This window comes from Pleurodeles waltl, chromosome 2_2 (genome assembly GCF_031143425.1).
Source record: "Pleurodeles waltl isolate 20211129_DDA chromosome 2_2, aPleWal1.hap1.20221129, whole genome shotgun sequence".
NCBI lineage: Eukaryota > Metazoa > Chordata > Amphibia > Caudata > Salamandridae > Pleurodeles > Pleurodeles waltl.
The window spans coordinates 1,085,248,654-1,085,272,982 of record NC_090439.1 but is presented as its reverse complement, the minus strand read 5'-3'; the positions used below and the strand labels follow the sequence as shown (position 1 = coordinate 1,085,272,982).

General features: G+C 44.1%; 1 protein-coding gene across 3 annotated transcripts in view; it reads left to right on the top strand.

Annotated features, from left to right (window-relative positions):
* The window catches only part of TSNARE1 (t-SNARE domain containing 1), a 738,845-nt gene that overhangs the window by 244,855 nt on the left and 469,661 nt on the right, over positions 1-24,329 (top strand). For all 3 annotated transcript variants that reach the window (XM_069220840.1, XM_069220841.1, XM_069220842.1), the window contains one exon: positions 8,540-8,662. In XM_069220840.1, coding sequence (XP_069076941.1) covers positions 8,578-8,662 — 85 coding nt within the window. In that variant the 5' untranslated portion in view covers positions 8,540-8,577. The remainder of the gene's footprint in view (positions 1-8,539; positions 8,663-24,329) is intronic.

The window sequence follows — 24,329 nt, the reverse complement described above, 5'->3', positions numbered from 1 at the left end:
CTAGGATTGTGCCCTGTATACTTGAAACCTCTGTGCAATTTCCACCTTAAAGCCTTGATTGGTTTTGGCCTTCCATGTATCTATCTGTGACTGAGTTTGATGGGTGACACAACCTTCTAATAACTCCCTGGTTAGCTCTTTGTCTGCCAGTACCAGTGTCCCATAGAGATTCTGCATAGCCCTTTGCTTCCTCTTTTGAAGATACAGACCAAAACTCCAAGTCCCTCACCGGATCCCCGCCTTCAGAGCTTCCCACATAACCTCGAGAGGTTGTGCTTCTGTTGACTGCTAAAAGCTCTCTCAGCTAGCAGCGCATCCGTTCGATATAGGAATCTTCCAACAATAGTTTCCTATCAAAAGTGAACACCTCCTGGGGCCTACAAAACCCCAATAATTTCATCTCAAGCACTGCGGGATTATGATCTGATAACAATTGAGGCAATAATTGAGCTAGACAAAAGAAATAATCCAAAGGAACTAGCTTATTATGTGGTATGGAATGGAACGTAAATCCTAGGTCTGGGGTCTTTTGCTCAGCCCATATGTCCATCAGCTCATGATCAGCCACCAACCACTCAAAAGCGTGAAATGTTCTTGGCTTTTGTCCTACATAACCTTGGCCACCCAGAGGCTTACGGCCAACCCCTAAGTGAATGTTAATATCCCCACACAAAACCACGGTTGGAGGCCACTGGGCCAGCTCACAGTTTAATGTATCCGAAACCCCAGGTTCATCAGCTTTAGAACCATACACATAGAGTAACTCGAGCAGAGCCCTCTTTACATTCCGCGATAGCCTATCGGCCCAACTTAGCTGCTGCTGAGTGCCCAAAGATACATAGAGAGTTTTTGGCGAGGATTTCCACCCCTCGAGATGGAAACCCCTGTTCAGAATGAACTAATAACGAGAGGCTTCTCTATGAAACATAGAGAAGCCTCGCGTTTAATTATCAATGAAACATTCTGAACGTTTGCAACTAAATTTTAAGCCAGAGAACCCTCACAGTGCATGCACCGAGCTAAACGTTACAAGTATTCTTGTCAGTTCTGTGAAATATTCTTGTCGTATTGATTTATTTAAAACACTATGCGTTGATTGTATGTAGCATGCATTTTTTAACTTATTATTGGCAGAGCTTTGTAGAGCGCACTGACGCCATCGTTGCATTTAGTTGGCCCGCTGTAAAACTGCAGATAAATAAATCACCAGCCTCTTTCCCAATCTTAGCTCGAACCTAGTATATGCAGATGTTATTCCATATGGAACCGTCATACTCTAAGCAGTTCTCTTACTCTGAAGGATTTCTTGGAAATCGATTCAAACGTTAAAACCCCTCTGTACATGGCAAGCACATTGACTTTTAGCATGTCAAACGTCTGTAATTCATATTTTATTCTAATCTGCCTCACAAGTCTTCCTCCTGTGCTTATACTGAAGCGTGGCATCAGTTCGAACGAGCGGTGCATACAAATTATCAGTTCGTGTTTTTTGTGACTTTGATGTTATTGGTCAAAGATTCTTTGTTGGCCAAGAACAGCAGGGAGATGCGTTTGTAAAGCGCATAGCGGGCGAGCGGCACCTAATCCCAACTCTTTCAGGGGTCTTGAAATGAATGCTCTTCCCTGTCGGTCTCTGGCACAGATTGCAGACCCGCAGTTTACTCCAGATTTCCCCTACAGTTAAACCCATTTCCAACTAAACTTCCTAGAAATGATGAGCTCCTAAACATTTGAGTATTTGGAGTTTGCCGCTATCAATAAGGTAAGACTTCAGACTCGGCCAAGGGCCCTTTGACGATTACCTTGCAGAGACCTGCTGTTCACTCGTTAAGAAATTCTTACCTTCATGGTAGAATTGTTCTATATTCTTGTTGTGAATTTTGAGTGCACGGATAAGGGCCTTTGGTTTCATTAAAGTCTGCAGCTGTCACTTTCAAAGGCACATATATATTAGGTACATATCCTATACTTGTTTTGACATATGCTAAAGATATATGCAGATACTGGATACTTGCAAATGCACGTTTTCTTTTATACACCTGGAGGAAACAGAAGTGTAGCCAAATTAGAGGGGGGAAACCCAAACGTGGCTATGACACATTTGGAATGGACTGCGTTTCAAAGTTTTTTTTTTTTTTTTTTATTTATTTAAAAAAAATAATGAACCAGTGGCCTTCAGTGAAGTCGTGTTTAACCACGTTCATTTATGGTCTCTGTAACGAGTGTGGAGATGGGAATGGCCCTCTACATGGTGAATGGACATGTACCCCTGCTGTGAGTGCCTGGCTACATGTGAGACTGGTATCGTGAGTTTTCTTTCGGCTACAGCGTCACACTGCTCTAGCATGAGTGCAGAGGTTCTGATCTGTCCCCAGCAGTGTGAGTTTTAAGAGTTTTCCTGTGACCTAGCAGGGCGCACCACCTTGGTCTGTCTGAAACAGTGTGAGGTTAATGACTTGTCCTGTGATGTAGAAGGGTGCACCATGTGTGCGCTCATGATAGATTGCTGTCACAAGTACATGACTTCCAGTGGTGGTGTAGCATACCATCTTTTGTGATGAAACCTTTTTCCCTATGTCAGTGAGAGTGTGGTCTACTGACCTCCCTCATTTTAAGTTCTGTTGTTATGTGAATACCCATAATGTTGGGCTGACCTGCTGTGTGCGCATTGAAAGTGTGTGCGCGCCTAGTGGGTGAATAATACCTGTATGGTGGCAGGATTGTGTGTGTGATTCTGAATATAAAGCCAGTGGGGTGCATTTTGGATACTCCTGGTTTAGTAGAACAGCTTCTTCAGACAGCTGATGTTTTGACTGCATTCCTGTGTCTGGAGGGTGGCAACTCAGACAGTGAAGTGAGACGGATGGAAGCAGGGTTATGTTTAGAAACTTCATGAAGACTTTGTTAGGAAGTAGCTGCTGATTAGTTCTTCCTGATCACTGCCATTTGGTAGATAGTACTGTTATGGGTTGGGACTTCAGTTGCTGTTGTCTAAAGTGGGGGAGTTTCTTGGCCAGACATGTCTTTTTTTCTGTCCCAGAATACTGCTTCAGGAAGGCTGATGACAGCAAGGAACACAAATCTTACATTTCATTGTGCTCATGCTTTGGGTTTTCCCTCTTGGAGCTAAGTGCTGTGGGAAGCATCACTTTACGCAGCAGCTGTGTCTGGAGAGCAGCCTTACAAGAACACTTGAAAATTAATTACTCCCGGTCCTGATCTTTGAGAAAGTAGATCCACATCCCATTCCTGCAAAATGTGTGTATAAATGTAGGTTCCAAACTACCCTACTTTGTAACAGTGCCAAATTCTCCTTGCCCATAGAAGGGAGTGCCCTGCAGAGTAGTCAGAGATGCTGTGTAATTAGGGTTGCTGTCTGCCTGACGAGGGACCTTCAATTGATGCCTGCACTTCTGGTGGAGAATTGTGTTGGTCTGTTTAGTGTGAGAAGCCTGCCCGCTAAGAGATTTCATGGTGTGAGGAACACGCAGGGAAAGTAGGCGGCATTAGAGAGCGAAGCCAGGAGTGACTCATAACATGAGTGGGTGTCTTGGTCAGTCTCTGCTCTTCTTGCCGGCAACTGCCCGAAGACTTCACCAAATCAAGTGTGGCTGTATCCTCTGACAGCTGCTGTGGGTTGCCGGCTGGTGCTGCTGCTGCTAACGCCAGAAGGAAGGAAGGCAGACTCTTCGCTGCTAAATTGAGCCAGGTCGGCCTAGAAGGATGCAGCTGTCGAAGAAGCCTTGACCTCAGAACATGCCATGCTGTAGTCGTCCATGGCCACTGGTGCAGAGGATAGGTGTGGTATCCTGTAATGAAAAAGAGGGCAGCAGGCCAGGAAGAATTATTGGAAAAAGTTTATTTGCATCACATCAACATCGACGTCCACAGCAGCTATCCAAAGGCAAATCCAAGTCTCAACTGCCGCCAATAGAATGCCCTGAGGTGGCCAGAATTCCCAACAGGCAACCTTCCATAAAGGTGCACTGCCACTTCAACAGTACAGTAAAGTAAAACATAACACATCCTCCCCCTTAACAATACAACAAAACAGATAACATTTAACTACAACAATCTCCCTAACTTAAAACAAAAAATACATCTTATAAATTGATATATTATGGACCCAAAGAATGTTTCCCTCAAACACCTCTTAATACATTACATACTGACCTAGATATTGAGGTCTAACAATATTCCTTTTTGGCTTATCAAACTCTGCCTCCAGATTAGTATCTCCCTCCAACCGTTCAACTTCATCCAGTACACATGCACCTCCCATTCTCAAATTTCCACTTTAATGTTGCATCCTGCTTCTCTGCACATTTTCACCTGAGCCCCCCCACTGATCACTTGCACCTCCCATACTCAAATTTCCACTTTCACGTTGCACCCTGTTTCTCTGCATACTTTCACCTGAGCCCGCCTCCTGAGCATTACCGTCACTGCCATCAAAGCTAAATTTACCCCCAACACGAACACCTGAAAATTGAACGTCAGGAACCACTTGTCACCTTCACCACATTCCTCTTGTTCCACCACTTACCATCTTCCACCATGATAGACTGCTTTGATACTCTAACAACCTTGGTAGTTGGATAAAAACTCGACTCCCCACTTCTTTTACAATTAGGTCTCTTCACTCTAACTTTGTCCCCCACACAAAATTGCAAATCCCTAACACTTTTGAGATTATCATATCTCAATTTACTTCTAGCTTGCAATTTCATCCCATCCTCGTCGCCAAAATATGTGGTGTCCCGTAATGAAAAAGAGGGCAGCAGGCCAGGAAGAATTCTTGGAAAAACTTTCTTCGCATCACATCAACATTGACGTCCTCAGCAGCTATCCAAAGGCAAATTCCGGTCTCAACTGCCGCCAATAGAATGCCCTGAGGTGGCCAGAATTCCCAACAGGCAACCTTCCATAAAGGTGCACTGCCACTTCAACAATACAGTAAAGTAAAACATAACAATATGTTATTGTGAGGCTGTGCTATTCGCATGACCTGAACTGGGTCACCACTGCATAGGTACCCTTAGGTTTTATCTGGGACCGTTGCAAATCAAAATCCAGGGGCAAGGACTTCAGACTTTCGACGCAGACTAAACCTAGATTGAGAATTATTGAACGTCGTTGCACATCTAAACTGGTGGGGGTAACAGCGACATAATCAGTACCTGTGCCAAATTCATGCCTCTGCCAGAAAAGTGCTAGTACCGTCACCTGGGTGGAGAGAGAATACTGCAGAAGAAGTGTACTTCCTGAGAGCACCTTGGTATGAAACGTTTTATTACCTAATCTCATTGAATTTTTAGTATTTAGCTCTGCTGTGAGAATATAGTACTTGATTTTACAAAACGACAAGGACTGGACATCAAATTATTGTCTCTGTTGGTTGTGTAGAAGCTTGTGTATGTTTAAACTAAAATGTGCATTATTATTAGTTGTTCTACACCTCAAATCACACATATATATTGACATAGAGCTAATGCAACCTTTTATGATGTGTTAAAATTACTGTTTTTTGGATTAGTCTAACTAGGCCTCAATACTAACTTGTTCAAAAAGGATGCTGTATCATAATGTTCATTCTTTGTTTTTGTATTTCGTGCTTGACAGTACGTGTAGCAAGATGTGGATTGTTTATTTCTAAATGACACTGTTCTAGAAGAGCCTGCTAGAAAAATATTTTTGCAATATAATTTAAGGTCTTTCTGCTTGCACATGGTATTGCATTCATTCACAATTATCTATTGTACTGTTGATTTTTTTTAAATTTTTTTTATAAACATTCATGATTATTTCTAATTCCAATCTCAAATCCCCTTTTGTGTCAGTCCTTCCTTATTGACTGTATTTTGAACTTATGTTTTGAAACCTATGTCTAAGGGCACATTACGTCAAGCCTAGAGATAAACATTGCCCCCAATCTCACCAATGTTTAGGAGTGCTTTTATATTGTAGGTTTCCTAGGGCCCTGAGCGCCCACAATTGACTGTTGAGTTCTGAGTTCTAGCTTCTCTCACTATTGCCTTGAGAGCTAGTGACAGAACATTCTTGGCAATGAGTCTATTTGCTGAACCATTGTAGAATTGTCTCCAGGACATCAGTGACAAAAGACCTCAACCACCACGGGTGGGGCCTAGGAGCTGCTGTCTGCCCCTTGACACCCATGAATGGGTCTGACACTGGGTAACCTGGAAATAATCGAAAACTGTGTCCACGACTTACTCATATAATTTTTCCGTGCACTGTTATGTTGCTCATTCTCGACGTTTTTCATGCAAAAAGCAACTTTAAGAGTGCCCTTAGTATGATAATGGGCTACATTAGCTTTAGTGTTGCAGGCTAGTTCTCTTTTTCGTTCTTCGTAAAGATTTTTTTTTTTTTTTTTACGTGTGCAGAAGTAACTGACAGTGAAAACAATATGGAAATATCAAGGGCTGAATATGTTGCCATCTTTAAACCAACCTGAAACTATTTTCACATGTCCTTTGTTCCATCCATCACGTGTACCAAGACACGTTGAGATTTCATCACTCTGTTGCAGACAATCGGTGCATTTTGCTTACAACTTCAGCAAGGGAACTACCTTTACATATCCATTAAGACCACCAAACCCTTTCTCCAATTTAGGGAAAAGCTTAAAATACACATTTCTTTAAAGAATGTTTCATACCAGTGCAGTAAAGGTCCGATTCTCCTTCTCTAGAAGCTCCCTGCTGCGTTTTGGCTGTGCCCTTACTAAACAGATGCCACATTACATACCTACACCCAGGCAAGGGTACAATTGATCTCCACATTGATGCTGCTGGCAGATGTCTTGACCCTATTGGATCATCTCCTAGTCTAGGAACATTGCTCTGACCTTTACCTCACCGCATGCATTGAGGAGCGTGAGCTTCCCATGAGTTCCCCTTAGAGTAGGCTCCACTGGTCTGCTTTTCACTTGTCTCTGAGGCCTGTTCGAGCCTGTTCTTCCTCTCGGTGTCTCCTGACCTTCATGTCAATAGAAAACATTCAGTGTGTGTTTCCAAGTCCATCAATCTTTCCGCCACTTCCTTGATTAGGAATGCTAGTCTAAACTCTGGTGACCTGTCCAAATAGCTGTTTCATTGTCTGATTACTATACCTAAATGTTACTTTTCCTATTATCATCGACATCAAAGTTTCATCGATGTTTGCAACCCTCAATCAAAGCTTGACATAGAAACTATGAAGAATTGCAATTTCTGTGACCCAATATATATGACTAGAGAAGGAGAATCCTCTTCTTTCAGCGCCACAAATTGATAATTACTAGGCAGTTTGGGTATCAGCGTTTCATTAATTTACCTGTTTTACTCGTAGGTGCCACACCCATATGGCCAGTGGCTGGCAATTTAGTTGTCTTAGCTGTATCATCATGTGATATACCAGAGCATTTCGGTATCTACTCAACTTTTTTGTAATTTGTTGAGCTCCATGAAGAGAAATACATTATGAGTTATTATACATTTGGGCAGCCAGGTTTATTTTATTTGAACTTTATGCCTCATATTCAGCTGCTTCTTAGGTACTTTTCCTTAAAAGTCCTATTCAAGACCAACCCTGTCTTGCCACATCTCATGTTTACTATTGCAGTGAGGCCCACAGTTTGTTTCATGGATCTTTATACAGAGAAGTAAGGGTCTGCTTTTGTTAGCATAGCAGTGATGCCCTTATGATTTGCTTTATTTGTTATAGCTTAGCTTCTGTAGGTAACCTGAGCCGAAAGTTGGAGTAAAAGCCAAGAGGTGTTGACAGACGCAATACGTCCATTTAGCGCGCTATCGCATGTAGAAATAGTACACTAGAGAAAGATGCACAGGAACTCCAGCAGGATGGAATATATAGAGCTGTAATTGTGAAGGAGTCCCTCATGAAGCTCAGTCAAGCACTGGAGTGGACGTGGACGGCTACACTAATAGCCACTGGCATTAGATGAAAGATGAATACTCTACTGACCCAAGACGTGACTGACAATATCTCAAGCCAGTGGGCTGAAAGAGGCTGGTTGAAGGAAGTCAGGTGGTTGAAATGGACAGGCCTAAAACCCGCTCTCTGTATATTGCTAGCACAAGACCTGTTTGGCAGCTTGTAGTGTATGCTTTGTCCTTAGTGGGAATGAGGTTGCATCAGGGAATTCCTTTCCCTGATGCAGTCCCGTTCCAGTTCTGCTATAGAATGTTTTCCTTTGCCGGGTGAGAGGCAGTTTTTCTGAACCTCTCACCTGGATGGGCGTGTAGCCCTGGCTCTTTATGTTCCTGTACTTTTGAAGTCAATAAATCTTCCTTCACTCAATATCATGGAGGACGCTCTTCTTTCTTCGCCCCCTCACTACACAGCTGCGCGGGGAAAACCAATGCCAAAAAACTATGGTCAAACCAAAGGGATCGGGGTCAAATATAGTGAGTAAAGGTAGACGGACAGTTTTGCTGTGCCTACTCTGTTATTTCACCCTTGTGTTCTTAGCTAGGGTATTTGTTTTACTGACTGCTTGATGTTTTTCTTTCAGCTTGGTGAGGGCACCTGCTTTTAAGGACCGGATAGAAAATGTCTTATGGGTCAATTGATGGAGGCTCGTTTGGAGGTAGAAATCCCTTCGGCGGTTCTTCCCGGCAAGGATACCAGCCCTTAGGTAATGTATGATACTCCTTTGCTGCTGGGTTCCTGTACAGTGGGCACAGAGTTTAGCTGATGAACAGCTCTGGAAACCTCTGTACTTGTCAAACAGCAGTACTGTTTTCGTTGTTGCATCTGTTAATCCAATATCCTGAGTAGCTGAAAAAAAACTATATTTTGAATTTTTACTTGTAATCGATGTAGTTTTGTCGTGTGTGTAAATCATCGCATAGCTCTTGCTTCTAAGATTTTCTAGCATGAGGTGCAATTAAGTGACCCATGTGCATATAAATGGCAGAATGAAATAAAGTTGGGCCGTATGTTTAGTGGAAGTGCTATTTAAACCCTTCAGTGCGCCTAATGCATATCTAAGATATGTGTTTATTTCCTAAATGGCCAGTTGTGAGCCGCCCCCTGGGACCTCCACTTCAAAGCCATAACCGCATTTAAAACACAGCAGTTCGTGGCCCAAAGGAGAGAGAGCTGGTACTAGACTACCCCCCCCCCCCCCAAAACACACACACAATCTACATTAGCAGCGAGCTGTCAAATTTCCCTCGATGTCACAATTTTTTTAGATTGATATTAAGTACAGATTTTGATTCGAGCAGGTCATTCATTAACCACGCTTTTACGATTCAGAATCCGAAAAACAAGTATTTTATTTTTGTTACAAATATTTGCTGTTTTCTCGCTGTTGCTAATTTGGTTGTACCATGGATCTCAAATTAAATTAGCATCACTGCACTGTTATTTGCTAGCTCAGCTGCATTGTAATGATGCTTATAAGGGGTGATTGTCGTGCACCATTGCTTAAATCAATTCTGTGCTCCTAGAGTATGAACTAGCCAAATATTTTATTTTCACCTAACAAAGCACATGCTATGCACTCCACGGGTAGGTTTGTTTGTGCTCCAAGCATTTGTAACTCTGAGGTTTGCTTTGAACTGACTTTCCGAGCTGACATCCACCTCTGTCTAGCACTCCCTACTGTTAAAAAAAAAAAAAAGAAAAAAAAAAGAAACTAGGATTAATAGAAGATCTCAAAGGCCGGAATTTAGCCTGCAGAATGCGAGGGATTCGCTTCAGCTTTTTGGAGCTGTCTTCATTTATTGTAATGTGATATAATGTGGATTTTTAGAGCACGAACTTACCACCCTTGGGAATATGCAGGCGCTGAGTTTCTTTTGCAACCCCTTAAGAGGCATGGCTGTCCTGATGCGCTGGGGTAGGTCGTTCCAGGATTTGGCTTTCAAGTAAGAGATTGCCCTGCCTCTTGCCTTGCTTGTATGTATTCCCTTGTATTTTTCTCATTGAGGTGTTTATTGAAGCAGGCTGTCACATTGTTCTTGTCATGTGGACTTTAATGCATCCTTCATCATGCACGGTGTGCGGGAGGAAACCCTGACCTTTCTGATGCCTCAAAGCTCTACCTCAACAGAACACCGACATTTTGATGAATAGCTGTTACACCTTATTTTCATTAAGAAATGGGTCCTTGAGGTAAGGCACCTCCCAACAAATCAAGAATATAAAAAATGCAGTCAATTGAGTAAAGGGCCCACTCAGTGCTGAGTTCTAGATCAACGGAATACATTTAACGGTTTTATTACAAAGTTAAAAAGACGTGGCGTAGAATAAAAGCAACAAGGCATGCATGCAGATGGAGCATTATAGAGAAGTGTAAAATCAGAAATTAGTCTACCTCCTAAGTGTTCAGCGAAATCAAAAGAGAAACGAACAGCATGCCCAGTTGAAGTGGAAAGTCTTCTGGTCAAATGAATACATAAATCGGGCACTTGTATGCAGTGTAGAGCGAAAAATCGAATTGGGTAAGTCTATTAATGGTAATGGATATGGTGACTGGATAGTTTTTATGCCCAGTGGTGGGCTAGAAAAGCCACAGGAAGTGATGCCTTTCCTGAGTTATTTCCCCGAGGCACAAGCAGCCACATTGTGACTTGGTTTGCAGTACGGGCATTCAGAAGTGTCCAACACCATCTTGGGTAATCTATTCCCAAGTGTTGAAGCAGTTGTGCGTGACCTATGCTGCCAGCATTGTGACCATATTGTGTAACTCTGAGCCCTAACAGTGGCAGAACCTGCTGGTTGCCATTCAGTGCTACTGGTAGCAGTGCTTAAGATCCTGATAACCACATTAAAGTTATTTCCATCTATGGTGGACACTGAATGTCTCGAGGTGATTCTGGATGGCTTGTGGGGACCATCCAATGTTGTAATGCAATGTTTCTTTGGTGTATTAACATTTTGCTACTTCCCCTTCGCTGCCTGGCGGTGTTGTAGATAGGCCCACTGGAGAAGACATTTATTAGTGCCCCTCTTTGATATTTGTTCTTACCAAGAATAGCCCAAATTGTCTAATTCCAAGCTTTTCTGTCTCCCTGGAAATTTGAAATGTGAGTGTCTCCATCGGGACTTCGGCCTAGCATTGTATTTGTTTACATTAGGTCATATCACACCTGACACGATCTTCTCCCTGTTATGGCATCCTTTGTCCCTAAGGTTGTGTCGGTTTATAGTCTGAATTAGAATCTAAGTCTTTACATCCCCTGTCAAACGGGGGAGCTGAGAAAAAACGTATAGGATGATTTCTGTCGAACTGTAAATGTCTTAGAGACTATGAGAAGAAGACTCGAGGTGTCAAGTATGTTGATAAACCTCACGACAATAGTCCTAATTGCTTTAATTATGCCTATTTTTTTGTAAAAGATTTCCTTACCTATATGTGTGCATTGCAGCAAGTTGATATTTAAAAAAAAAGATAACACTAGTCTTGTGTGTTTTTTATCTAATGTTCGTGTTCATGACATGTTTTAACATTGTGCCAGTGTGTTAGGAAAAATGAAGTGAATCAATTGAGACGTGGCAGATACCTCTATTTTGTGATGAACTGTGTGACCATGCAATAACCCCTCTCCATCACAATACGTCTCTTCCCTCTGTGTCTGCCACGCCTCTGCCTTTTGTACTAATAGCATCAATAACTCGACGTGCCCTTCTCTCCTTTGCGTCATGGCTACAAGAGCATGGCGTGAGATCCAGCGCTCCATGCAGATCTCTTGTCTGTGCATGTACCAGCCTTATGAGCCATCTAGTTCGATTGCCTCTTCACAAGCCCTTGCCATTGTAGCAGGCAAATAACACAGAACTCATTTTAATTTTCATTTTAGCACAAATTCGGTGAGGCACAGGAGCGATGCATCTGTTGTGGGTTTTGCTGTACTTTTTCCACAGATTAGAGTGGCGGCTGAGCCAAAACTCATAACACGTGCCTGGTTCATATTCTGCTCACCCAATAATCTGCTTCACCCTCAGTGTAATCTTTCTACACATGTTTGATCATTTAACATTGGCCTCCACCCACCATAGGTAGTGATTAAGAGGTGGCATTAAATGTAATTTGTGAGTTTGCGATTCTTTTGATATTAAGTTATGACAATTTTGAGGAATAATATTTCAATTGTTTTTATGTCGTGCTCAACTATAGTAACATAATGAATTATGTGTTGGGGAATGTAAAATGATAGTATGTAGTGTGTATGCTTAGTGTTCGGGTTCTTTTAAATGTTTTTTTTTTTTCAAATGATGTAGTTCAATTCAAGAAACTTTATTGGGTTGTCGAACAACCATGAAAGTACAAAATTATCGATGATACGTGTAACTACCATAGTTCCGTCAAAAAGATTTGCTATTACAGCAAGTTAATTACATAATCATGTACAAATTTAAAAACGGTCACAAATAAAAAATAAAAAATATATCCTACCTAAAGTGTTATATACATCTAACGCACAGCGTCAGTACATTATTCTGGTGATGCACCCACACAGATGGGCTTCAGTAGTTTCAATCTGAGAGATCAAATGTCTTGATTGTACAGCAGCTTGTAGGAACAAACTTACATAAAAACATGTCTCATCATCGTGAAGTTGCTTAAGAAATGACAATAACTAGTTCAGTGATTTAGTTATCAAATATTACATTTTTATTGTGACTAAAGTGTTGACTTATTTTACTCAATATATGAATATTTTATATATCTTTTTGATATAGTATGTATTTGAAAATTATGAAGGTATACTGTTTATTTTGGTAGGAGGTATACTTTTTTTCATATTCATTTTATGAGTTTGCTGTGTGTGGGTGCTAAGTTTAAGGATTATATTGATGTTCAAAGAGGACACTGACAACGTGTCTTAGTCTTGAGTCTTTAAGGTTTCGTGACGTTGCCACGGTCAGTGAATTGACTGACTGTACTTCCCTTTTAATGTTAGTTTCTTAAAAATCGACATTGTTTTTTTTGTGTTGACGTTAGATGGTTATTTGTAAGCACATGATGGTGAACGCGGGTGCCTAGCAGTGGTTGCTTAGGTGTCTATTGGCTACTGTATTTGCATCTGATGACAGCTGTGTGTGCGCCTGATAGCAACTGCATGTGCATTTGACAACAGCGGCTTGGGTGTCTGAGGGCAACTGCATGTGCATTTGACGACAGCGGCTTGGGTGTCCGAGGGCAACTGCATGAGCGTCTGACATCAGCTGCGTGGGCGTTGGATGCATATGATGGTGGAAGTGTGGACATTTGATAATGGTTGGTTTGAGTATGATGTCTGGATGATGATATTCTTTTCTGGGTGTATGATGGTTGCTAAATAGGCCTGTGATGGAATGGTGTGGTTGTATGATGTGAATCTCTAGGTTTTTGCATTTGTCTATCTATTGGTGGGTGTCTGTGCATATGATGATTGTGTGGATGTCTAATGGTGGGTGCCTCACCATATGATGGTTTTGTGGGTTTATGGCAGTGGGCATACAGACATATGATGTCCCTCTGTCCTAGTCTCATTTGCAGACATTCCAGTGAGACCAGTGTGAATTGTGACAACCCTTCTTCAACCTCAATTTTGTGAGGTTATAAGAAAGGATTCTATGCTTACAAGCCTGCTCACAGCCCAAGGAACATTTGTTACTTTGTCCATGGCTGTGGGCTTCTTGCTCACTTACACCTTAGAGCAAGCCCCGGGAACTTCCAGGATTACAACACCCATCCCTTAACAAGGCTTGGTATTTGAGAGTAAATGTAGGCATACCCACCCCCATCATTTTGGCTTGTCCAGTTTCCAAGGTACACGGACTCTGGCCACCACTCTATACCCCAGATTTTCGTGAACATTAGACATTTTGAAAAAATCACTGGCTGGATCTTCTTACTTCCCCCTGTCCGATGACAAAGGGGAATAAAAGGTCCTCAGGATCCATCATTTTCACCCAGGGCGATGATCCATGACGTCCGACATATAGGTCTTACAAATCATTCAGCATAACTATGCACTGCCTTTTCTTTTTGCTCCTTCAATTATTCCCCCATACCAGAGCAAATTTGAGACAAAGATCACTCCTTTATACTGCAAGGTGTGTGTTACTCTCCAAGGCTGCTATTGAGAGGTTCTGCACTCAGAAAAAAGAAAAGATTACTTCTATTGCTATTTCCTTGTACTGAAGGGGGGTGGAGGCTCAGGCTTTTTTTGGACCTTCAGGCTCTGAATGCATTCCTCCTTGAGGACAAATTCAGAATGCTCAGGCTGGTTTGATACTTTCTTCGAAGACCTGGGTCAATGGATGGGTCCTTGTACCTGCAGGTACCCATTCCACAGTCCCTTAGAGGTTATCTGAAGTTCAAGGTAGGCCACAAGCATTTTCACTTTGTTGTGCTCTCTTTTGGCCTCACCAGCACAACTAGGTGTTCACAAAAGTGATGCCGGTGGTTGTTGCCCACCTCCAGAGGTCAGGGTTTGCAGTCTTCCCTTATGTCAAAGAAACCACTTTATTACACTAAACTTCCTGACATCATTGGGCTTCACTATAAACGAGCCAATGTTGCATCTGACGTCTTCTTAGATGTTTGGCAGATGCAGGTTCCTCAGTGGAATGTGAATTTACAGTGAGCCCAGCATGAAGGAAATCTGACAGACGTAATCCTGATCTTGATCTGTTGTCATGGTCATGGCTGCTTGTATGCAGTTGGTGCAGCGGAAGGCCCCTCTCGGAGCTGACAAAGGTGATGGATGCATCCCTGCTGGGCCGGATGGGTGGTCAACTGGGGAAGTGGACATCAGAGGACTCTGGTCTCTGACAGAAGCACAACTCCTGATTAATCTGATGGGGTTTTGAGGCCATTAGTCTGGGTCTGAAGACCATTCTGTCATCCATAAAGGGTAGGCTGGTGCAGGTTCACACGACCAACACCTCTTCCACATGGTGCTGCAAGAAGCAGGGGGGAGTTGGATTCAGGGGGTTCTGTGCTTTTGGGGTTGGTTGTAGTCCCCAGGCACCTCTATCCTGACCCTTTATATTCTGTTTTCCATCTTTATTGTCACGTCTCCCGATTGACACACTGGTGGCCACAAGTTTTCTCTCCTATTTGCTGCCAGCCAATCATGCCAATGCTGCTGGCGCGTGGATCTGCATCTCTCATACACACCTCATTTTTTTTCTTCAATAACTGCAAAACTACTCAACAGATTTCCACCAAATGACAAAAAGCGGTATTACTGCACACTTTTTTGTTGGAGGAATGCATATACATGTTTATTAAGGAAAGCGTGATTTTCTTTCTCAAACTGGGGTCAGAGAGCAGTATAGAAATGCACCAAAGGTGTGGGAAAGTTCACAAGAATATATAGTAACACAATTTATTTCTGTTTTTGTTAGAATTGTAGTTTTACTTTGTAAAGTGACATGATGGTAGAACCTGGTGTAACTTCATTTTATAATGAGAGCTGAGGGAACATTTATGTTGCTGCGTTGTGAGGTTTGTTTTTGAACGTTTTTGATATTTTTGATATTTTTGAAAGATATTTTATACAATTTTACTTGCTATACACATAGCCACAATCTCGCATTTTTCAGACCGGTATGAAGATGCTGGTCGGGGCAGCGCTGAAGAGCTTATAAATGTGTTCTATCAGGAGGAGCTACATTTAAGATCATTTACTAAACGTAGAGTGCCTTTTATTCCTCTGGAGTACTGCAGAAATGCAGAGAAACTATGCACATGCCAGTGCTTTTATTTAATTTCACGAGCGATTCAGTGTTGAAGAAATGGTGGTTAGTCCTGCTAATTAAATTTATTAAAGCGAAACATTTTCCTTTGCTCGTCGCTTGTTCTTCCATATTGGCTGCACTTTGCCTACCTACAACCCATGTAAGTCTTTCACCGTGAGCCTTGCCGAGGTTGGAGCTCGCCTCACTAAGTGCCTGAAAGCCTTTTTCTAGCAGCCATTTAAGACCGAGAGTCCTGAAGTGCTGCTTTGTGGGCCCCCTTTCAGGGAGCTGTGGTTGGAAGGTCGTTTATCGTTGGTGGTGTTAGCAGTGAAGTAGGCCTGCTGCCCCCCTGATTTGCCCTTTGGGTCCAGGGGCTCTGTCCTTGGTACCCTGGTATCTGGGCATGACAGTGCGACAGGAACTGTGCCTAGTGGAAGATGCTGTGTGCACAGGGAAACACGCATGCCTATCTCGTATCTCTGGCCCTCAGGGCTGCAGGAGCCGAGGTGGGTACCATGCCCGATTGCCCCGGGATACGTGATAGATTCAGGGAAAGTTCGGCTCGCTAACTCAACCTTCTCTTGAAATGCGTGGATTGGGAATCCGACCGAGAATCGCCATAATTCTATGTCAATTGGCTCTGACAATATTTCATAAGAGGGCCATTGTTTTAGGCTCTGGGTTTGCCAAAAACTACAAGAATATATGGTTTACCTATAATAGTTTTCAGCTAGATCTCTTCACCCGTTGGTCTGTCAGTGTGTCGTTCTCATTTTTGTTTCGCCCATCACAGGAGACGGAACGGGCATCCATTGGCTTGCCTCTCTGCGAGCAACAGCCTCTGCGCTTGCGCAGTGTGCACTTCAGTTGCCTGGCAGCGCCAGACCTGTGGGCTTTACCAGTGCTTCTGTTATACAAGGAAAGAGGTGAAAAGCTGCTTTTCTGCCACTTAAAACATGGACTCCTTAGTGTGTGCCGTGCTGTACTTTTTATGTCGTGCCGACGCCTCAGCACAAAGCATGTCTTTATCCTGCAGCCGTGTGCGGGATGTGGAAGCCTCCATGCCCTGCTGAGGTGTAACCCGTGCCCACGCCAGCAGATGGTTTCCTGGCATGGAATTTAAACAGCCAATGACAACAGTGCTATTATTGTACTTTCACGGGCCAAAATGTGTCTGCAACCAGCCTTGTGATCAAGATAGTAAGGCATGTACCCCTTAATTCGCCTAGAATTCATTGCTATTGAGGCATTTGGGGACTTTTTTTTTTCCTTCAGTTTTAGTCCTTGTTTTTTACTCTTTTTTCCCCTCCCTGCTTATCCACCTGGATTACCACTAGTGTTTGGCCACCATGGATGTCGAGGAGTGTGGCTTGAGAAATAGTCCATGTGTTAATAGGTGCTTATGCACATAAACCCTCAGATCGCCTTCTGTTTGGCTGTCCTCATGAACCTCCTGACAGTCAGTGGTGACCATGTGACTGCACATATGCAGCCAGAGCGCCATCATTTAAAGCAAGCAGAGATTCATTTCACCTCATACCTCCGTAACCCCGCACTTCGTCTTTTTATTAGCTCACCGTTGCTTTTTCATCCCTGCTTTCTCCCTTTGTCCGTGTTTCCTTAGCTTTCTCTCCTGTTATAGGCCTAGATCTGATATGAAAAATAAATCCGATACCCAAACTGTGAGTGGCGGTACCCATCACTCGCAGACACCGGCACAAATGAAACACTGGGTGCATCGCATACTGCACCCGAGGCAAAAATAGGTGTTCTTGAGTGATGAATAAAAAAACTTTTTTTGTGTTTTTTTTTTAAACCCTTCCCTCAGCGAAGCGGCTCAGACTTGTGGACTCCGCGTGGATTTGTGCAGTCAGTTTTCAGAGTGAACAAAGCCAGTTAACAAAACGGATCCTTGCGCCTCAGAAACCTGATGCGATACTTTTTCCCTGTCACTGCAAGTGCACGAAATCTCTCCTCCTCCCCAGTTACAAGCGCCTCTTTCAGCAGGTCTGGCCCTGCAGGCCTCCATAGATGTCTTGTCAAAAGGATCAGTTGTCCGAACGCCAGTTCTCTAATAGAGCAGAAGGGATGCAGATAATCCTATAATCCGTGACTCAGCCTGCTAGGGGCGCTGTGACGTGGCTGCAAAAAGTACTGCCGCCTCCAGTCACGTGGTGCGAGTGCAGACGGGCACGTGCCTGTTAGCAGCGTGTTAACCAGGGTCACTGCAGTCTTCCGGGTGGTTGGTGGGAGTCCCAGGCCCGGGCTTGCATACCTTGCACAGGATTAGTTCAGACAGGTGTGGACACGTTCCATCAGTATGGCTGACTCAGAGTTGCTCTGCCTCAAGCTGGCCATGGCAACCTCTCCCTCAAGGCGTGCCCTTGATGTACCTTCAACATTTCAACATCTCCACCGCCATCCTTGCAGCCCGTGCCTCACTGTCCAGCTCTTTTCAGTCCTTGGAAGCATCTTTACAAAAATGTCTTGAGCGTAAGGTTGGGGGATGTCACGGGACACTGCATGTGATAGTACTAACATGTAGTGGAAGGAAGTTGTAATAATAATAAGAACACTTGTTCAGGCCTGGCTTGTTACTGCACCAGTTACCCTCTTGTACTTAGCAGCAGTCGTGCCTGGTCAACTCTTACTCATTCCTTGGGCTGCCGCACTGCTCTGAGAATGTGTTCTCTGTTCTGGCTCCTTCTATATGCAGCTACTATCCCGTGCCTAGTCTCTTCCAAACCACAAAGCAAAACATCCAGTTTTAACTCAAGTTCTTTAGAGGACTAAAAGGCTACATTTCAGATTAATAACATGTTAACTTACTTTTCCAAGACTTAATATATTTGGTATCAAGAGCAATATGTCTTTTGGTCACTGGTGTCCGTTGCTTTGTAGAGTAGTCTTGAACCCTTTAGCTGTTAATTCAGGACTTGGGCTTTTTACCATTTTGTATCTGGGCCTTCAAGTGGCACTAACCCTGAAGTAAATGCTTCATTGTGCTAGTCCACATTGCACACCTGCCAGTGCTGTAAATTTTAATTGATCGCTATGACTGGGTGAAACAATAGAAACCTTACTATTTTGTTTTCTCAAACTGTCTTTATTGATTTTCTGGGCACATAATGTTCACAGTGCAGATTGAAAAGGCAAAAAGATCTCATTCAAACTATCAACCCCAAAGTTCAGTACAGTCTCAAACGGGTAGGTCAGCCGGTACACATGTATGCGAATTGGATATCCACTTACAGTAGCATCATGGAACATACAATCGAGAACACCGCTGACCCTTTGAACCCCCAAACCCATCCAACGTCCTCCAGCCTGAGGGAAAAAACAAGGGAATGAAACTAAATGTATGTTCAGTATGATCTAAGCGATAGCGAACTTAGGCTAGGTGGACATGGGTGTGTCAAGAGATTCCGACATTCTGCTAGGGGGATCCAGCCCGGAGGCTCCCCAGAAACAATTGAGCCTCAGGTCCGGAAAAGGTTTAGGGCCCCTGTGCATGTGGGACAGGAGAAGAGGGAGAAAAAGAGGAGAGGGAAAAGAGGACAACATCCTTGCCTTATACCTCGTTAAGTTCCAATGACAAAAAAGCATAAGCGGTCCCATTAACCTAGACTCTAGCCTAGGGGTTAGCGCAATTGGCCTTGACCACTGAAAGAAATTTGTTCTCAAAACCAAGGTAAGGGAGCATGTGAAAGAGATTGGTCCAGTCCACCCAGTCGAAAGCCTTCTCGGCTTCCAGTACTAGAAGCTCTGTAGGTATCTGTTGCAGCATTCTCGACCATGTTAGCCACCCATCTTAGAAAATCATGGGTTTGTCGCCCTGCAAGAAAGGCGGATTGATACGGATGGATCAATTGGGGCATGACCTCTTCCAGACGATTAGCTAAAGTTTTGATATACAGTTTTGCGTCCAGGTTAAGCAGAGAAATCGACAGGTAGGACGAACACTTGCTTGGGTCTTTCCCCTGTTTTGGAATAACTGATATGAAAGCCTTCCCCATGGACGAGATCACCGCAAGCCTTGCGGCAAAGTGGTTGATGCGACACACCAGATGTGGTACCAAGTCTGAATTTAACGTCCTGTAGAACTGGGCAGTGAACCCATCGGGCCCAGGGGATTTGTGCAATTTAAGAGAGTCAAAGACTTTCTGGACTTCCTCCTCAATAATGGGGTCCTAAGGGGGGAGATCGTAGGTAAGTTCTCCTCTGTCAAATAATCCAGTTGTGCAGTGATGTTTACAGTGTCTGCTGTATAAAGAGTTATATAAAAGGTAGGCAGCCCTGAGCCTTTTCCTTCTCTGTGAGGGCCTGTTTCTCATCTGAATCCTGAATGGGACGTATATAGTCCTTTTCCTGCTTGGCCCGGAGTTGGCGGGCCAGCCTAGTGCCAACCTTAGTTCCTCTTTTGTAGGTAGTCTGTTTAAGGCGAAGTAGGATTAGTTCTGTTGGCATGTATGGCATTAATCTTCCCCCTCAACGCTGTCACCCTTTGTTGAAGAATAAAAGTGGGATTCCACTTCTGGGCCCGTTCAACTTGGAGGAGCTCTTTTTCCAGCTCCAGTCTTTCTTGGATTCGAGCGTGGACATCAACAAGATACATTTGCCCCTAGTCACAGCTTTGAAAGCATCCCCTTTGGTAGAATAATCAGTGTCCTGGGAGTCATTCAACCTAAAATACTCTAATAGCTTTACAGATGTTGTCCCTAAAGAGACAATCAAGTTTAAAGGGGTTTGGAAAAAAGGCATCTGTGAAAAGGTGGCCTTGTAGCTGGTCATTCGAGAGTGACCTCCACGGGGCATGATCGGAGTTTGTATGTTGCAGGGTTTGACCAATAAAAAGATGATTGAGCCTGTAGTAGGACTGGTGGCAGTGTGAAACAAATGTGTCATCCTTTTCGTCAGTGGCTTGAGCTTGCGCCAGGCATCAAGGAAGACAAGCTGTTGTATTTTTCACTTTATAGACTGTGCAAAGGTTCCTGCATGTGTTCTCTGCAGGTGGGTACTGTCTAAGCTAGGGTCCCATATAAGGTTGATGTCTCCCATCACCAGGACTTCCCTCTCCGCAAAACCCCTCAGCTGGGAGAGGAAGAATAGGAGGAAGTCCACCTGGCCTGAGTTTGGGGCATAAATTGTGTCTAGGGTGCACTTGTGTCCTCTGAGGAAGCCCTTAACCATAACAGGCCTTCCTACTTTGTCAGCCTTAATATCCTGAATTTGAAATCTCAGGGTAAAGTGAAACAATAGGGCCACACCATTATATTTGGAACTTGACGATGTTTTATAAATAAGTGGGTATGACTTGGGCTTCAACCTAATGTCCTCACTGCTTTTTAGGTGGGTTTCCAGTAGAGCAATGACATCAAAGTGGAGGGCCAGTCGACATTTCCAAAATGTACACCTCTTAGCTGAAGAATTAAGGCCCTTAATATTCCAGGAACTAACATTTAAAGCCATGAGAGCTGTAGGTATGGATACTTTCCTGTAGGCCGGGCTCACTGGTAATCTTGTGTGGATAGTATACAGCTACCTAGGCCCCTGTGGCTTCCCTCTAATCCCACACCACCCTGCTCCACCCATCTTCATGTGACCCTAGACTAGCAAATGACAACAAACAATGTATAACAAAAAAAACAAAACCGATGACCACCTCCTGAGAGACAAGGCTCCCTGAGGAACTACAGTTTATCTTGAATCGCATGTAAACAGGGATCAGTGGTCCATCACTGCTAATTCACCCTGCAAGATGATTTGGTTAATCAAAAGTAGCAATGCCCAGCTGTCAAATCACGTTTTTTCGAAAGCTTGCCCGAAGAGGGTATACGCACACACACACACTCACACTCACACACACACTCACACTCACACTCTCACTCTCACTCACTCTCTCCCACTCTCTCCCCGCCTGAGCCATCAGATACAGTCTGGCCCAGTTTCAGCCATATCTAGGTAACAATCTCCCAGTCTAGACGTACCCCGGAGGCCAAAACTGATAGGGTAATAAGGTCGTTAGTAGAGAGGGTGTGGGCATCCAAAATTGAGTGACCAGGGGCCTATGGACAGCCTAAGACCCATCACTCAAGGGCACACAGACACCTGCATCCACAAACTCTCAGGGCCTGTCTGTGGGGTCATCAGTCAGCGTTGCTGAGGTCTCTGGGGCGTCGCAGGCCGGAGGCAGTGGACGCGGGCTTCGCTAAACTGTCTAGGGAGTGGGGAACAGTGCTCCAGTATCGATGTAGGGAGCGTTGTGAACCACAAGTAGCCAGGCAGGAAATCTAAGTGTGCGGCACAGCATGGTGGTCAAGGGCAACATGTGGTAGTGGGGACTGCTGCTAAACCCGCAGTAGACCGCTCACCTCATTCTGGCATCAAGGAGGAAGCCACTGCCACCACCGGTAAGGCCAGGAGTGTTGCAGGTGTCATTTTAAAGTCAGGCAATCTTCAGAGAGGGGGTCCCGGGAGGCCGCAAAAACCCTCTGCAGTCCTCCATGGTGGCTGCACAGGACTGCCCGACTCCGCTAGGGAATTCCCTCGCTCCCACTCTGCAGCAGCGATGTCAGTCCGAGAGCCGCCATATTGCTGCCATGTCATCTAATTAAAGGCAGCAGTTGGCAAGGTCAGAGCTACCTCAAACCCATCAGGAAGTCACTCTGCTGCGGACAGGGTATTTTGGAGAGTAATATGAGGGCATTAGCTTCAGGCCCGCAGGGTGCAGCGCAGAGCCTCTGTGGATTACATCCACACGGCCACAACTGTTGGCCACACCCTCCAAACCTTACTAATTTTAATAGAATCACTTATGTTATTTTACGGTGACACACTCTTTTTAACTATGAACTATTTTCTGTGTGTTTTATTAGATTGAGTTAATTTCCACTTAGCAGAATTGATCTAATTTGTGATAATTACATGTATCCTTGCCTTTAAGGTAAAGGCTTGCCTCGAAGTTAAAACTGATTTGATTAAACACCTAAAATACAATTGCAATTCTTAATTTGTAGAATATTTTCCTTTTTCTGTTTGTTCATTACAATATTCATGGTCAACTTCGCAAATTGTAAAATGTGTAAACATTGAAAGTATAAGACTATGGCTTTGATAATTGTGATAGTTTAAACTAACTGTACCCTAAAATTAATTACTTATATTTTCTCACTCAGTCATGTTTGCATGTCTAAGTTTATTATTGTTTCCTGGTAAAGGGGCAGGGCCATATGGTGACAAACAGTGAGGGGGCGGGCACAGCACTCCCCCATCACTGCGCATGTATGTTTGGCCAGCCGTCTCGGCCCAGGCAAACCCACATGCGCAGTAGGCTCGCTCCACCCTAGCAACACAGTTGCTGGGCTGGAGACAGCCTGCACAGGCTCCCAGTCTGCCTAGGAGCGCCCTGGCTGAGCGCTCCTGTCCAACCCTAACTTTGCTCTGAGCAGCGTCAGGATTGGCACAGGGCAGGCTGGGAGCTTGTGCTTGCAGCAGAGGAGCGGATGGAGTGGTGCAGTGGCAGCGATTGATGTTAGTGTGTTTTAAAAAAAAAAAAGTATTAAACGTTAACCCCCTTCCCCTGCGCGTGCACGCCACCCTGCCCCTTCCGAGCTGCATGAGCTGCTACTGATAGTGACTCCACGTCACCGGCTATCTGTCAGAAAATCATCCTAATACTGGTACATGCTTCTTACAAGTGTTTAATGCGACTGGTATACCTGCCTACTCGAAGCTTTTTGCTTTTGCTCCTCCCCAAAATCATTTTTGTGCCTCCAACGTCCTCTTAGATATGTCGGGGGGGGGGGGGGGGCAGTAGGAGGCATCCTCTGACCATAGCGATTTTCCTAGATTCCGATTCTCGGTGATTCTTTTAGTCCTGTTTAGCATTTTGCTGAGTCTGTTCTAGCATTAAGAAGCTAGCATCAGCGTGAGCCAGGAGCACCTAATGAGGCCTGGTTGGATCTGCATGTGTGAATAGCTGTACCCAGATGCATGATGAGCCTTTCATAAGCCTTCACTTGCTCCTCTGCCAGTACAGGCCAGTATCTTCCCCCGCAGATCAGCAGTGATGTGTGCATCACCTCACATGCCTTTACCACGCCTACCTTTATCATGAGTGGTAAGTATATTTAAGATAAGTAACTCCCCCAGCTGTTTCTGCTCAGGCTAACATTTCATGCCCTCCCCGGTGCGGTGTGGCTGGTTGCGAGCACCTGATGCTTATGGCTGTCTGAGTCAGATGTCACTCACTCGCTGACCACCATCCCCTGCCTTCAGCTGGCGGAGGAGTCTAGAGGTATCCATCGCAACGCAGCATCCTCTTCCAGGAGTCCCAACCTTTAATCCACGGATAAGTTGTTTGCCTGCAGGGGAGGGAGGCACGCCTCCTTATTTGTTGTATTGATCCCAGGCTTTCTACCACCTAATGATGGCTGCTCGTCAAATGGTTATAATATAATAAAAATCCCGCAGAATGAACAGAGTGCAAAAAAACCCGACGGTGCTTCGTACGCAACCAAGGTGCGTGTGTGTGTGTGTGTGTGTTTGTTTTTTTAATTTTTTTTTAATTTTTTTTTTATAACAGTTCAGCAGATGGGATTGAGCTGCTCTGGCTTGTT